Source organism: Acomys russatus, chromosome 3, assembly GCF_903995435.1.
Source record: "Acomys russatus chromosome 3, mAcoRus1.1, whole genome shotgun sequence".
Classification (NCBI taxonomy): Eukaryota; Metazoa; Chordata; class Mammalia; order Rodentia; family Muridae; genus Acomys; species Acomys russatus.
Genome location: NC_067139.1, coordinates 55,809,266 through 55,826,326, shown reverse-complemented (window position 1 = coordinate 55,826,326; position 17,061 = coordinate 55,809,266). Strand labels below are relative to the sequence as shown.

Sequence of the window (17,061 nt, the reverse complement as noted above, 5' to 3'; positions counted from 1 at the left end):
AAAAAACAAAACAAAACAACCAAAGAACAATAACAACAAAACCAACAAATTAAAGAATAGTATATGAATAATAACATCCCAGGCAATGCTCAGATGTGGAAAACGAGGGTGAATCTGAGGGGACATTGGCCCATCTCAAATTTCTCTTTCGTCCAGATCACAGTTGTTGGTCACAGTGAGCATTTTCTGAGCATTGGTGTTTGAAAGGCCTTGTACTGAATTTGCCAACTTTTGATGACTTTGTATAATCTACAAGACAGGCCCGACCCTCGTCCCCATTCAGCAGGTGAGGCAACCGAGGCCCAGAGAGAAGAAACTTGTACAGTCATGGTGGAAGGAGTGTTTGAAGACAAGGTGTCCGCTCCAGGATCCAGATTCTTAGTTCTTAAAAACTGCTTTAATTTTACATGTATAGATGTGTTGCCTACATATATTCCCATGCACCACATGTATATAGTTCTCGTGGAGTCTAGAAAAGGGCGTCAGAGCCTCTGGAACTGGAGTTACAGATGGTTGCAAGCCACTATGTAGGCACGAGCCCAGGTCTTCTGGAAGAGCAGCCTGTGCTATTAGCTGTTGAGCCATCTCTGCAGCTCCCAGGAATTAGATTCTTCTTCTCCTCCTCCTCCTCCTCCTCCTCCTTCCTCCTCCTCCTCCTTCTCCTCCTCACCTTCCCTCCATCTTCTTCTTCTTTTTTCTTGAAGCAGGGTTTCTTTGTGTAGCCTTGGCTGCCATGAACTTCCATTGTAGACTGGGCTGGCCTTGAACTCACAGAGACTGGCCTGCCTCTCCCTCTCTGAGTACTGGGATTACAGGTGTGCACCACCTCGACTGACTCAGGAGCCAGATTCTTAACAGCTGTGTTTCTACTGCCTGTCGAGGAGAGGTGGGGGCCAGGAAAGTTAGCAGCACCTGAGGTTAACTGCAGAGTCTAACATTTGATAACTCTCAGTCTCCTGACTCCCTACCCTGTGCTCCATCCTGCTAGAGCAGAAGGAATGAGCAAACACGAGATTTGGTGGCAGGGGACAGTGGGACAGTGGCAGGGGACAGTGGGACCTTTTGGGGGTGAGGGAGAAGGAGTTGAGCATCAACAAACTGGCAGGGAAGAGATGGGAAAACAAGCTAGACAACGTGCTGAGGCAGGCCCACTGGAAGGCTGAGACGCCAGAACACGGATGAAGTTATTCAGAAGTCAGGATGGCGGGAGCAAAGGATCGCAGCCAGAACCTGCTTCCGGAGCTCTTCCTGAGAGAGAGCTGCCCACCCAGCCGGCACAGGGAACCTGTTTCCCTAAATGACACCCACACCATCTATATTTAGGCCCTAGAGCCACCCATTGTTTCTGTCCCAGTAGACAGGGGTGGCCACCACCCTGACTTTGTCCCTCATGAGTCAAGCATTTGCGTGTTCTATTAGGAAGGCGCTCTCAGAACCAGCTCCAAATGTCCTTCTCCTCCCGTGGCTCCATGTCCAGGGCCAGGAAAGCTAGAGGAAGGGTTTCAAATGAGGTCTTGCATGGGATATGCTGCCTTGCTCCCTCCACAAAATCAAGCCAAGATAACATTTACCTCAGGACCTTGAGAGCCCTGCCGCCGCCACGCCCTTATACCCTTTTCTCTGGCAGTTTTTCTTCTCGGCCTTTTAGCCTAAGATCCAGTGTAAAATCATTTACTTCTCTGGTAGCTGCCCACACATCCTAGAGTTAGGACAACTTGGGACCTGGTAACATCTGCTGAGTGCTGGCCCCACTCAGCACCACCATGAGCTATTGCAGTTGTTTGGCAGAATGACCCAAGAAATGGGCATTGTTATTTCCATTTCATATTAGAGAAATTCGATTCCAAGGCATCATAACAGACAGCTAGGCAAAGCTGGGACCCAAACCCACACCGGTCTGGCTCAAAAGCCTGTGACCTTAATCTTCATACCTAGGGGCTCTCCACAGATACACAACTACTGTGACCAGATCTAAGACCAGTTGGTGAGTTCTTTAAAGGGCTCCTCCCTCTTCTCCTTCCCATGACTGCAGCGTCTCCAGATCCATTTCTGGAGGCTGTCAGAAATAAGAAATCAAAACTTACTCCATCGTATTTCCGAGAGCAGTCACCCAGCCTATTACATTTTGATTCAAGTAGTGTGTGTTCCTAAAAACACCTATTAATTGAGATAGACATGAAAACTATATTTTTTGGTTTATTTATTAATTTATTAAGACAGGGTTTCTCTGTGTAGCCTTGGCTGTCCTGGACTTGCTTTGTAGACCAGGCTGGCCTCGAACTCACAGCGATCCGCCAGCCTCTGCCTCCCTGAGTGCTGGGATTACAGGCATGCACCAGAGTGCCTGGCTGGGAAATCTAGTTTTTACTTTGATACAACATACCTGCGTGTCTCAGACTCACATCAGAGCTGAAATGAGTTTGAAGACAAATGCATTTGACAGGTGGGGAAGCTAAGCCACAGAGAAAGTAGCTTCTCATGAATGTCCTTACTCATGTAATTAAACCACACAACCCACTGAAGAGAAAGTCCTTCAGACACTATACATGGCAGGAGACCTGGGTAGTGTCCCAGTATTAAAGTTACCATGCATTGCCTAATGGCTACGGATGTCATTTCTACATCCAGTCTTCCGCCATTTGAAACCTGACTTACTTACTAACAGACTTTGAGAAAAATCAACTTTTCTGAACCTCAGTTTTTACCATCTGCAAAATGGAAACAATAGCAGCCAATTCCTACAGTGCTATAGTAACTTCCTATGCTAATAATGTAAATGCTATTGTGTGTTCTATGTGAATTCCATTGTGTTAATATCATTTACATGTAACGACTTTAAATATCAATCTCCATATCTCAAAGGCTCAAAAATTATTCTTCATTAAGGAAACAAACAGCTGGTGCAGCGAGTTGGAGGGGTGAAATTACTGAAGTCATACAACAGCATTAAAAATACATGTTTGTACAATAAAAGTAGAATTAAAAAGAAGCCATAAAATGGGAGAAAATATCAACATATCATATATATTATAAGGGACAAATATCCAGAGTACAAAGAAAATTCCTAAATTCAACAACAAAAATCAAACAACCTGACTCAAAAATAGGCAGAGGACTTGAACTGTTACCCTGCAGATGTACAAATGGCCAAAAATGTATACAAAAACACCCACATCACCAGCATTAGATAAACACAAAAAGAAATAGAGAACAAGACGAAAAGCAGAACATAGTAAGTGTTGGCAAAGATGTAGGGACACTGGGATCCTGGTGTGCTTTAGGCAAGACAGAGACGAGCACAGACGCTGTGGGACTGTATGGTGTCACCTGAGACATTCGTAATTGTGCCCCAGCAACTCCACTTTGGGGTCTAGACCCCCTAGAAAGTGAAAGTAGGGTTTCAAAGACATGTGTGCACATTCGTGTTTGTAACAGCATTGTTCACAATGTTAAGGCATGTAAGCACCCCAGGACTCAGTCAGGGATAAACAAAAATGTGAGCAAAAATGTGTCCATACACAAAACAGTACTCTTCAGCCTAAGGGAGAAAATCCTGAAACATGTTACATCATGGATTAACCCGAGGACACTGTGCCATACAAGTCAGAAACAAAAGGGCAAATCCTGCTTGACTCAACTTGCCAAATACTTAGAGCTGTCAAAATTGTAGAAGGATGGCTAGGGTGTTCTAGTATATGGGCCTGAGTTTGAATCCCCATCACCCACATAAGTGCTGGGCATAGAGGTGCCCATGCCTGTAATCACAGAGCTGGTGAAGCAGGGACTGGCTGGTCTCTGGGGCTTGTGGCCAGTCAGTCTACTTAAACTGGCCAGCTCCAGGTCAGGTTAAGTGAGGGACTGTGTCTCCAAAGACATAAGGTGTGTGTGGGGCGGGGGCGGTTAGTGAGATGGTAAGAGGGTGAAGGTGCAGGTAATACAGGCCTGATGACCTGAGTTTGATCTCCAGCATCAGCAAAGAGGCAGAAGGAGAGAATCAACCCCCAGACTTGCCCTCCAACCTCCATGTGAGCTCTGCAAACATTTTCTGCCACATGCCATGTACACACATCATACAATGATAGCGAATGCAAACTTTTAAAAATAGTAAGATAATGAGTGAATGAGGATGACACCAGATGTTGACCTTACACACACACACACACACACACACACACACACACTGTGGAGACAGAAAGTAGAATCGTTAACAGTTACCTACCAGGGGATGGCAGGCATTAGTACTGCATGTGTAATAGACTCAGTTCTACTTTCACAAGACGAGATGAGATCTGCAGGTTGAAGGTGGTAATAGGAACCCAGCATTATGAATTATTTAATAGCATTGAGCTGTACATACATAAAAATGTTTACAATGGCAAACCAAATGCCAGATGAATTCTGCCACAATAGAAGAAAAAAAAAAAGAAAAAAAAGAAAAAAAGAAAAGTTGTGCCTGTAACAGTCTTATACAAGAATTAGAACCAGAATCACAACTGTTAGCCTGAGGCTATAATTCTGGTGAGGATAGAACAAGCCATGGGATTTTCCTTTAAGAGGGAGTTTTGGCTTCTCTAAAATGTCTACCCTCACCCCCAAACAAATCAACAAAGGAGACAGCAAAGTAAGCTTTGGGACTCTTAACCATTCCTCAACCCAAAAACAAACTGTTTCCAGCCGCTCATTCCCCAAAAACCTGAGCCACGTTCCGACACGCCGAGAACCTGGAGTCTCCACTTGGCTAGTCTGGCTTCATCTGTCCAGTCAGGAGCACCTTCTACACACCAGAGTTACCTTAGGGAAACCTACATGAGAGTGGCTCCAAACTTAACGGGCTTCCAATCTGTGCTTAGCCACGCTCCAATCCAAAGAACAGACAGTGACCCTGGAAGTCCACTTTGAGATATAACCATCAGAAGAGGAAGAAGGTACAGCCTTCTCTGTCTTTTTCTTCCCAATAATTGATGTGGGTTTCTTGTAAAAATCAAAATGCTGGTATCGTAGGACAGAGAGTGACCAGCCCTCCGCTTGCTCTCCTCCAATCATAGTTGCTAGGAAGGTGACAGCAAGGATGCCATGCAACCTGGAGCATATGTCTCTCTCTCTCTCTCTCTCTCTAAACTCTCTCTCTCTCTCTCTCTCTCTCTCTCTCTCTCTCTCTCTCTCTCTCTCACACACACACACACACACACAGAGAGAGAGAGAGAGAGAGAGAGAGAGAGAGAGAGAGAGAGAGAGAGATGGCTGCTGTCCTAATTACCCCACACAACTTCTTCCTGATTCAAGCCTAAAGAGAGACAGGAACTTGGCTCCATTATCCAGGGTTTTTGCTGTTATTTGCTTGCTTGCTTGCTTGCTTGCTTGCTTGCTTGCACTTGCTTTTAAATAGCAGCTCACTGCATAGCAACTTGGGTAATGAAAAATCTACTACACCTTCCCACACCTCAGGTTCTGGCACCCAGTGGAGGCTTGGATGAGAGTTGAGAGCACCTATCCCAGGTTCAGGAACAACAGGAAACTTACCTGTGCACGGAGAAAGAAACAGCACCACACCATGGGGCGCTCCGACCTCATCCACACCGACTCCCTGGCTGCTAACTGCAGCAGAGCCTGGTGGACAGGACTCTCTGAGCTGTGTGAGCATGGTTTCCCTGAGGGGACTCCTCCCCGCCACTTAAGCTGCATGACAGGAAGTGACAGGGCCATCCGTTACAAGTGTCAGAAGCTGAGAGCACCAGCCCAGGGCTCCCCACGTCCATCCGGTAGTTTCCTTGCCTGTTAGCTGCTCTTTTGAGCACTCTTGGCTTTGGCATTCAAAAGCACACCCATCCTCTCCAGTCACTTAGAAGAAGCAATCTGTGCTCTCTGGGTCCCCACCTAAAGCCCCGAGTGAGATGTCCCAGCAGCCCTTGGGATGCACTGCCTCCCATGTGGATCTCTATATATTTAAACACTGGAGTGAAATAGAGAGACACGGGGAGGCATCACTAGGAGGGATATGGCCAGCTTTGGATACAAAGAGAACTCAATGCTGTCCTTTGAACTTCATGCCCTGCCTAAGACACAGAGCACACACAGAGCCACAATTTAAAAGTAGCCCCACACCCATCCGTTGCTTTCTTTTTACTTGAGCAAATCTGCCCTCTTCCCTCTAGTGCTTTTTAAAAATAGCTGCTTCTGGAAACCTTCCTCTTGGTTTTTGTCAAGGATCACAGGGGCTTCCTGCTCATCTCATGGTTAACTCGGACCTAGCATTTCTCATTTTATGAGCTGAAGGTCTCAGTGGGATGCACACCCAGTTCCCTGCTTTTTTACAAAATCTAGATGTCCTTGGGTAAAGTAGAGTCACTGTGACCTACACAGTCTAGATTATAGTAAGCCAGCACAGTCACTCTGTACACAGGGCAGTTGATCTCAACTCCAAGGGGACCTTGCTCCAGGGTAGTTCTCAGGTATTTTTTTTTAAAGTTCCCAAGACGGCAGAACTAATTTACAAAAATCATCTTAAATGTAAGGTAAGCCAAGGTTTCCTGATGTCCTCCCTCGACTGCACAGATTTTGACAAGTGCTCATCTCTTTCATCCTAGAAAAGACCAGAGGACCAGCATAGACAGCAAGTTCATTTGGACAAGACACTAGCCTAACAGAGAGAGATTCAGCCTAAGGCTCAACCTCAAGGATTATGAGAAAGATTAGTGCCACTTATGCTGCCAGGAAAATGCATACACACACACACACTGCAGAAGGAACCAAGAATTAACTGAGGATAAAAAAAAAAAAAACCTCTCAGAGCAAGGAACACAGGCATCTTGGAGGAGTACACTGGACCGACCCTCCATCACCCCCAATAAAGGCCACAACGTGGAAATGTGGAGCCCCAAGGTGCTTGGAAAGTAACATAAACACCTCGGCATGTCCAGAGGTGGCTTTGACAGGCTGACCTCTTACTTCAGGGAGGATGAGTGGTTGCACTTGTTTGAAGAAAGAAGGAAGTGAAATCACTGTCAAAGAGCTCCTGCCTGAAAGACAAGCATGAGGTATCTTGTGGCCGGCACTCAGGAAATGCTCAGTAATGTGTGTCCCCCAGATGGTCCTGGGGTCCTCCTTCCCCAGGCTTTACGCTTCACAAGAAGAATTTTTGTTTCAGACCCACACAGGAAGAACCCCACCTTTGCACAACAACAACCTTCTTGGATGACAAAACATAGCTAAAGAACCAGTGCCAGCCCCCCAGACACCCTGGAACACCGCTGAAACCCAGCCCCTCCTCTCTGCGAAGACGTAGGGGGAAATCCACTTCCAACACTAGCCTTAGCCTGGTGAACATCTAAGGGAGATGTGAGCTGACCAGAGCACACTACGGTTTGGTTCATTTCAAAGGAGGGATGGACCACTCCCATCAACTAACCCTAGGCTGACTCAGTCAAACTTCTCAGGGAGGAGGACCCCAAAGCAGGGGGCTATGGCATCTCATGGTAAACCCATCTAGGCTCCAGGGCAAAGAGCAGTGGAGGAGGCAGGAAGGAAGGATGGAGAAGAGGAAGTCTACAGATGCCCAGGCAGGGACAGCAGCCCAGCCTGCAGAGGGGAAGGAAAGGCCAGTGTACAGCCATTTCATCTGCAGCTGCTCCCACCCGGACCGTAGTTAAAAACCCAAGCAATGAAACGGGTCTGTGGAGACAGCACCCCAAGAGAAAATGGAGATCAGGAGTCCCTGCCCCGCAACATCCACTCTGAGCTGCAGGTCACAAGCACATAATGGGGCCAGAGTTCTTGCTGTTGGAATCTGAGAGGCTAACATGGATTCAGACGGTTTTCATCTTTACAAGTAATACATCATTGCAACATAGCTGTACAGATGATATACAGTTAAAAAAAAAAAAAACAAAACACTGCATCTGAATACTGCATCTTCCGACGGGCCCTGCCACAGTCCCTTTTGCCAGGTGTAACGTGGTTAAAGCCAGAGGGAGTCTTGGAGTCACAGACACTAATGCCTTCAGGATGGGGCAGGGGTAAGATACCTGAAGGCAAAGGCCAATGGGCACCAGGCTTCACTGAAGAAGTCAGACTTCATTCACTTCAGTCCTGGGTCTCAAGGACTATCACCGCAAGGTGACCAGACATTCCAGTGTTCTTTTTAAAAGTCTAAAACTCCAGGTCTTTTGTTAGAAAGACCCCCCAAAGTTTTTGAAGTTCCAGTAACGTTTCATCATTGTACCGTACAGGTCTCACACACACACACACACACACACACACACACACACACACACACACACACACAGTGCTGACTGGATCTGACTCAAGGGCCATATGTTTGGAACACATGATGGCAATTCTTCTGGATTTTTCCCGGTACTGGGACACATCTGAGCTTCTGGGGGGTCTTTTCTACCACTTCCTTCTAGAACAACAACATTGTTGAACTGCAAATGGCACAGGCATCTTACTTGACAAGCAGGGCATCTTCCCATGCCGAAATGCATTTTCAGCGTCTTACTGGAGAATACTATCATACAGTCCTCTGAGCCTTCCATGGTGGGTGCTGCGCAACCGTAAAGGACGGCCTTGAAATGTTACTTTACAGTTGTCCAGTCTCGCCACTGCCAATGCTGGGCAATTAGCTCGTGACAACAGTGCACTCACGAAGGATATTAATGCATCACGAACCAGATCACCGTGATAGGTCATGGTGACTAGCAACAGTTGCTGTCTTAGCGCGAGCCCTTGCCGTGTATTTTTTGTTTGTTTTATCCTTACAACTCTGTCAAGAGAGGCCTTAATTTTATTATGATATTCTACTTTGATGTTTTTGTTGTCATTTAAAAAACGGGGGTGGGGAGGCGGGATTCAGAAAGGTAATGTGCGCGTCCCTTTAGCACAGGTCCTAGGTGGTACAGATTGGCAAGGAGGAAACCTTTAGGACTCCTACACACACACACACACACACACACACACACACACACACACACACACATCCCACCCTTCTCCTGCCACCTCACCCCTCACCACCATCCAAGAGCCATCTAGAAAACTGCCTTTTTGATATTCCGGAATCTGATATGTTGAACCAAAACCACTAGAAAAGACCAGGATTGTCGACAATGGAGCCTTTCACCTACCTCTTTTCAAAGCCCTACTTTACAGCTGTTCAAGGTAAGCCTTACACAGATTAGAGAGAAATTTGAAAGAACAAACAAAACGTGAGGTTGTGGAGGTATAAGCTCTTGTGGTTTGATATTTTCCTTCGCCCTGAGGTGTTGACTCATTTGTTTCTACAAGGGAAACTGCCACAAGGCACTTTCTGTGTAGACGCTGGTGGCTGTGTGCTCACACCTGCTCAATAGCTCGACTTCTAGCTGAGAAGCTACCTCCGCACCACTTCTTGGTATCGTGGGAACAAAGGCTGCTCCGCCTGTGTTGGTGTTCTACGTAGCTGACAGCGTCTTCTGGTGAGACGTTCCAGGCGGTTCCCTCCAAAGGTCTCATAAGGAGTATATTTACCAGGGCTGTCAGAATTTCCTTTGCATAAAATCTAATGGTCACCTTTCAGTAAAATTCTACCTTTGCTAAAAGTTAGCAAATGGGCTGCTGAGATGGCTTAATAGGTAAAAACACTTGTGGGCAAAGCCTGCTGACCCAAGTTTGATGCCCAGAAGCCATGTTTAAAAAAAAAAAAAAAAGTGTGTGGTGACATATCTTTTTCTTTTTGTTTTTCATAGCTTAAATCCCTAAATCCCAGCACTCCTACTGATAGATGGGGGGTAGAAACAGGGGAACTCCCCAGAAACTTGTGGGTCAACAGTACAGTACAGACAATAGAAGAGGCTCTGCCTCAACAAGGTGGAAGCTGGGAACAGACTTTTCAAAGTGTGTCTTCTGACTTTCACATACACATGCATGTGTGTGTCAGTGCACAACCCACCCCCACACAAATAATGATAAATAATAAGTAAAAAAAAAAAGGTAGCACATACTAGGCATGATGACGCAAGCCTGTTACCCCAGTATTCTGGGGAGGAGGTAGAATGAGCTTGGGTTTAAGAGACTTTGGTGGGTTGGGGAAGCAAAAATTTGGGGGGCAGGTAGAGAAAAGATAGAAGGGAAAAGAAAATAAAATTAGCAAGTTGTATTGATTCTTCCCATTTGAAATTCAGTGTGCTCTATAATTTCTTCCTTATTGGTGTGTATGACACCGTAGACACCACCAACTCTACAGCACCAGAAGACAGCTCCGTGGCGTTTATGTCCACCAAGTGCCTGAAGCTCCCGTAATTCTGCAAGCTGAATTATAAAGGGGAAGTAAGGTGATCTTGGTAGAAACAGGAGTGGCCAAAATGTAAAACTATTACCATTGATTTAACTGACACCATAACCTCAGAACTCCCCAGCATCAGGAAAGTGTTGCATAGAGCTTAGGTTTCTGAGACTGTTGCCAGCTTCAGGTACAATGAGAGAAAGCAAGTTTTTATGCTACGGTTGGCGGGAGGAACCACGGGTCTCTGCAGCGGTGTCATCCGGGCAGAGTGGCATCACACACGGCGAGTCAGTGAGAAGTAAGTCAAGCCTGGGTATTTACTTGTGATCAGATGCTTTCACTGACTGTCTCTGTATCGACCCTTTACTGCTGTAAACAGAACTTGGACAGCTACTCGTCTGCTTTGCTATCAGTTATGGGGGGTGGGGCGGAGGGGAGGGGAGGGCAGACCTCCAGATGCCACCCAAGTAAGGACCAATTGAAATGACTTAGCTGAAGAGAGTCATATCAAACCTTGCTCAGGGCCCCAGCCCAACAAGATTACAAAATAATGAAAAGAATGTAGGAACAGACCTGGCTGCCCAAGGTCAAGAACAAATAAATTGAAAATTCTTCATCTACAGTTTCAACCCAAGTACTAAAAATAAATGGTGCTTTGACACGGGATCTGTACACACTGCTCGCCCGCCTAATCTCCTGGGCTTATCTTGCCAGTTTTGCTATGAGCAATTATTTGTGTGCTGTGTTTTTTTTTTTCCCTCTCTAAACAAATTGGAACCTTTATAGCCAAATTCCTCACATTACTTGGCAACTGATAAGTGTTATGGATTGAGTCTGAGATATCCCCCACAGGCTCATGGTCTGAACATAAATCTATTTTGGGAGAGAGGTTGTGGAACCTACACCAAGGAACACACCACTAGAGGAGGTGTGGGTCTTCAGGGTTACCTCAGCCAGTCTTCCCCTACCCCTACCCATCTACTTCTGGTTCACCAGGTTATGAAGAGCCCCCACTCCTGTCTCATTGCTCCCACTGCCATGAACTGAGCAGTTCTCCTGCACCTTCCTAACCGTAAGGGATTGGAACCCACTCAAATAGTCAACCAAATGTTCCCGCCCTTAAGCTGTCTCTGTCCAATGAGGTCACAGCAACCCAAAACTTATACAGACACCCAGCCAACCACTCTACAAAATAACTGTGAAGGAAGCCCATCCCCCAGTGAGCAGCCGCCTGCAGGTGTGCATTCCTTGCACATGCACAGTCTGAGCAAAAGCTTCGTGGGGCACACTGGAGCTTCTGCAAACAAGCTCGTTTGATTGACATGTTAGCACACGAGCCTCCTTCACGTAGCTCTTCCGAGGACTGTCAGGGCCCCTTGGTTAGTCTGTCAGTTAAAGGCGAAACTCCTGTGGATTACTGACTTATGCCTAGTTCTTTGGAAGAGAAAAGGTTTACCCAAGTGATCACTATCAGCCAGAGAATTTCCTTTCTTGGAAATGAGATTTACTGTTTGTCATTATACTGCCAAATCCAGTTATAAGTGGAAAGTCTGAACGTTGGGGACGGGGGCGGTAGTTTTGAAGCTTACATTGAATAATCAGGAGGATTTTTAAGAAGCAATTTGCTTAGGTCAGAAAAACAACTCTACACTTTAATTTTCTGGGTTAAAAAATGTAACAAGAGCAAAGAATCATTTTATCACAAACTTTCTATTCTACTTAATACTTATAACTTAATAAGTTATGCTTCTAACAATTATGACATTTATTTGTGTGTGTGTGTGTGTGTGTGTGTGTGTGTGTGTGTGTATGTATGTATGTATGTATGTTCCATGACTCATATAGGGCAGTCAGTTCTCTCCTTCCTCCATGTGGCTTCTGGGTATGAAAACCAGGCAGTCAGGCTTAGTATTATGTGCTTTTACCTCATGAGTAGTCTCATCAGCCCATACCTCCAGCTACAGCTGCATGGCTGGGCTAGAAACACATTAAGATGAGTTTGACCTGGCCACATATTATTTGGATGAGCTGGTAAGTCATTTCACATCCTTCACCCCAAGTTTTCTCATGTGTAAAAAACACATAATGATGCCTTTATTCCTCAACATTTTGTAGGGAGAGCTATAGGACGCTGACTGGTGTGTGTTAGGCAGAGCCGAAGAGGTCCGGACACCACAGGTTGTCACATTCTATTTTTGTATAGGTTTACATTTTTCTGTTAAGGCGTTTAAAAAAATAATTTACTTGTTTTCAAGGAGAAGAATTTTTTAATTAATTAATTTAATGTTTTTATTTCTATTTGCTTTTGGTTGGGTTGCTTGTGTCTAATGACACAGCCCAGGATGGCTTTGAACTTGCAATTCTCCTGACTGCGCCTCCCAAATGCCCATATTTATTTTGTTAATGTCTTCTCTAGCATAACTGTGTCCATCTAAAGAGCTCAAGAGTTCTACCAAAACACCCTCGAGAAAATCCCAAGATATCAAGAAGAACTTGGTCCCCATGACTCAGGGCAATCACATTGCAATACAATAGTAAAGTACTTTTTTTTTTCCTTTGTTGTTGTTTTTTAAATATGTGTTTGAGTACATCTGAAGAATAAAAATTGCTACTTTCGCCCCTTAAATCAAAATCATAAAGGAATCACCGAAACATTGGAAAACAGCATGCTGGGTAAGGGCTTAAGAGCCTACCCAAGGAATCACTAAGTTCCTACTGGAAGCCCAGCACCTGCACCCATGCAGGCCTCTCTCAGGACACTGTCCCTTTAAGAGAGACTTCCTGGTGAGGCAGAGATTTCCGAATGCAGCTTCCTGGAGACCACATACATAAACAATAAACTCTGCTGAAGAACTGCAGATAGACAATACAGCCCATGTGGTTGTAACGAGAACCAATTATGAGGGCTGACAATAGCCAGGGCATTTCCAGCAGGAATGCAGCTCTGTGATAAACACAGGGGAAACATGTTACTCATACACCATACACCTGCACAAACTGAATGGATTTAAAAAACACCACTCCTGGCCTCTTCATCCCAGAGAGAAACAGTTACCTCCAAATTCAGGGCTGTTTTTTAAATTATCACTGGCCAGGAAGAAAGTTGCCAAAGCTTTTCTCAGAGCACCACCACTCAACTAAGTGCACACTGAAGAGGCCACATGATCCCAGGCTGACCAGCAAAGCCTGAGACATCTCTAACAACCAAACATGGATGGATGGGTGCCCTATAGTTGAACTCCCTTCCTGGGCCTGCGGAGTCCCCAGCTCAGAAACCAGAGGCCAAGTCCTACTAAAAACAGGAGCCCGGCCCACTCACTTCCCAGCCTTCCTTGTAGCTAGAGCACCAGAGTATTAGCCAGGTTCAGCCAATAAGGTACTGTGTCACCCCAGGCCTACACCAGGAGCTGGGAGGCTGGGCAGCCAGGACACTGCAGAGCTGCTTCTGTGTGGGTAGTGGGGGATGTCACTAAGGGGCTCTGAGTGCAGACTGGAAGCCATGTTCTGTTGTCAGGGCTTCTCCCCCACCCAGCAACGGCAGCTTAAGTGTCCTTTAGGAGAACTGTTAGTGGTGTTATTTTGGGCTATTCCTGATTCCCATAGTATCCTTCCTAGTCTCCCTGAGCTACCCTGAATTCGCTTGCCTCTTAGCGGGACTGCTGCTCCCTGCTAAGGGATTAATTTGGGAACACAGATTAGTGAGGCGGCCCAGAAATCAAGTGCACAGAATAACCCAGAGCTCCAGGCTCTCTCACACTTAACTCTGCCTCTTAACCCTATGCCCGGCATCAGGCCCTGAGGCCTCCGGGACTTTATCTCCTTCTACCTTCCTCCCCTCCTCTCAGTCTGAGGTCAGGAGTTCTGTTTCTCATCAGGCTCTTTCCTGTCTCTGGGTCTTTGCACCTGCTGTTTCTCTCCAGGAAACTCCACCCCAGCTCTTCACGCAGCAGCAGCAAGCAGCAGCAGCAAGCAGCAGCAGCAGCCGCCACCTCACCATGTAACTATCAACTCACCAGAGACCTTTCCTGACCAGGCTGTCCAGAGAGGACTTTGCTCCACACCCCAAGTCTTATTCTCCATCGAGATACCTGTTGATTTCCTTTGCAGAACTTACCACATCCTGTGATTAATTCCTTTCAAGTAACAATAGAGAGCAGCACTGCCCGAGGGCTTTCTACGTGCCAGATGGCAGGCAAGTTCCTTTAATTGATGCCTTGTGCTTTCACACCCCTAGTCCACAGACACTCTTTAGGCTCGGGAAGGTTAAGGGAGCTGTCCCACGAGCTGGGCCTGACAGAGATAAACAAAAACTTTAACTTGGATTTGTATCATGGGCTTCTCACCACACTAGTCCCTCAGATACTGAATGAACAAACACCAATTGTGTCCCAGGTGCTGGACCCTTGGACCTGGTACTTCAGATCACCAACAACAACAACAACCATCCCAGCATTCAGTAGTCTAGCACCCACATGCCTCCCAGGGAAAAAAGGCATCCTGACTTGGATGAAGATGGGACTGGCTTTCTTCAGTCAGCAAAAATGGGCGCTGAGGGTGGATGTGCGCGAATACCTTGGAAGAGTTCACAGCTGGCCAGATGGGATACAGACCAGAAAACAACAATGTTCTTACAGCATTTGACAGCCTGAAAAAGCCAGGAACAATTTTCACACTCTCCCCAGGGGAAATGAATGCCTTCAGTGGGATGCCAGGGATGAATGGGAATTGTTAGGCTGACAGGCACGTGGTGTGTGTGTGTGTGTGTGTGTGTGTGTGTGTGTGTGTGTGTGTGTGTGTTCGGGGTTAAGAACAAAAGAGTGGAGGCTTGGAGAGAAACGGGAAACTGAGGGGTGGGGGCATCACTGAGACAAGGTGGTAACATGTGACAGGGTAGGCTACATGGAGGATATAGGGATGTCTCTGGCTAGGCCTCCTGGTGGGGGAGTTGGGGGGGGTGGTGGCATGACTTGGAGACCGAGGAAGCCACTTTCTAGCCAAGAAGGACTTATAGTGGTGGGAGGGGAACACCAAGCCACCTACAAAACCTTTGACTCAAGGTTTGTCCTGCTTGCAGGATAAGGTTGGAGTGGAGACTGAGGGAATGTCCAACCAATGCCTGTCCCAATCTGGGACCCACCCCATGGTTGGGTTGGGAGACAGCCAACCCCTGACACCATTAACTATACTCTGTTATGTTTACAGACAGGAGCCTAACTTGACTATTCTCGGAGAGGCCCCACCCAGCAGCTGATTGAATCAGATGCTGAGACTCACAGCCAAGATCGGGCGGAGCTCAGGGAGTCCTGCGGAAGAGTGGGAGGAAGGAAAAAGGACCCAGAGGGGACAAGAACGCCACAGAAGACCAACAGAGTCAACTAACCTAGACCCATCGGGGCTTACAGAGATGAGAGCACCAACCACAGAGCAGGCATGGACTGGACCTAGGCCCCCTACGCATATGTCACTGATGGGCAGTTTGATGTTCATGTGGGCCCTCTAGTAAGTTGAACAGATGCTGTCTATGACACGGACTTTGTTGCCTGCTTTCGATCACTTCAACCTAATGGGGCTGCCTTGCCTGGCCTCAGTGGATGAGGATGAGCTCAGTCCTGATGTGGCTTGTGATGGAGTGGGTTGTTGGTAGCGGGGTTCCCCTTTTCTGAGGAGAACGGGAGGGTGGATAGTGGGAAGAGCATAAGAGGGAAGGACTGGGAGGGGGGAGCTGCGATTGGGATATAAAGTGAACATGAATGTATAAGCTTTTTAAAAAGTATGTTGTGTAAAATAAAATCTATTTTCAACAAAAGTTGCCAGGTGTGGTGGCGCATACCTTTAGTCCTAGCACTCAGGGGGCAGAGGCAGGCAGACTGCTATGAGTTCGAGGCCAGCCTAGTCTACAAAGTGAGTCCAGAACAGCCAAGGCTACACAAAGAAACCCTGTCTCAAAAAAAGACCCCCTCCAAAAAAAAAAAAAAAAAAATAGAAACACAGAAAACTTATTATGGTAAATTTAAGCATCTTGTCCATAGCAGTCAATATGAAATAGTTTCTGTAATAAACTACAGTGACAGTTTTATTGGAATTATAATTGGTTTCACTCTCTTGCTTTCTGATAACAATAGTCACCCTTGCCAAGACTCCCATACTGAGCTAACAAGACCCACCTCAGGCTCATGTCATCTTTAAAAGCAAAAGTTGCTTGCTTTTTTTTTTTTTCTAAGAGTGTGGTTTAGACACACAGAATCTCCTAAGCTGAGTGGGCATCTGGGAGCTATGAGAAGAGACTGCACCATGACTCTCTGATGTTGTGTTTGAGAATTCCTTCCCTGGGAAGGTGTAACAATGTCTCTGCACCCCCCACCTCCATCTTTTTTTTTCTTTCTTTCTTTTTCGAGACAGGGTTTCTCTGTGTAGCCTTGGCTGTCCTGGACTCACTGTGTAGACCAGGCTGGCCTCGAACTCACAGAGATCACCTGCCTCTGCCTCCTGAGTGGTGGGAGTTTACATCTCTTATAAGATCCCAATGGCAAACCAAAGTAGGATTCCTCTGGAGCACAACTGGGGAGCCAAGGGGGCTACTAAACCCACAAAGAGGGGACAAGGACTTCCATCTAATAGCATGGGTGACCTGAAAACAACTGTAGTGGGAAGTCTTTACACACATGCCTGATGGCTTCCCATAGCCACAAAAATAGACCCCCTCAATTAACCACCCCCTACACATGCCAGCACCTCATAGAAGACCCCTGACGCACCCACTGAAGGCCACATCCAAGTAGGGCAGAACTGGATACAATGGCTGGAAG

At 46.5% G+C, this 17,061-nt stretch overlaps 1 protein-coding gene across 2 annotated transcripts in view; it reads right to left on the bottom strand.

The window, feature by feature from the left end:
* Positions 1-17,061, bottom strand: part of Arhgef3 (Rho guanine nucleotide exchange factor 3) — a 278,972-nt gene that overhangs the window by 156,435 nt on the left and 105,476 nt on the right. Inside the window, exon 1 of one of the 2 annotated variants that reach the window (XM_051140698.1) lies at positions 5,521-5,674. The exons of the other annotated variant lie outside the window; for it this stretch is intronic. Within the exon in view, the coding sequence (XP_050996655.1) occupies positions 5,521-5,571 (51 nt within the window). The 5' untranslated portion in view covers positions 5,572-5,674. Of the gene's footprint in view, positions 1-5,520; positions 5,675-17,061 lie in introns of those variants that run through there. 2 annotated transcript variants of the gene reach the window in all.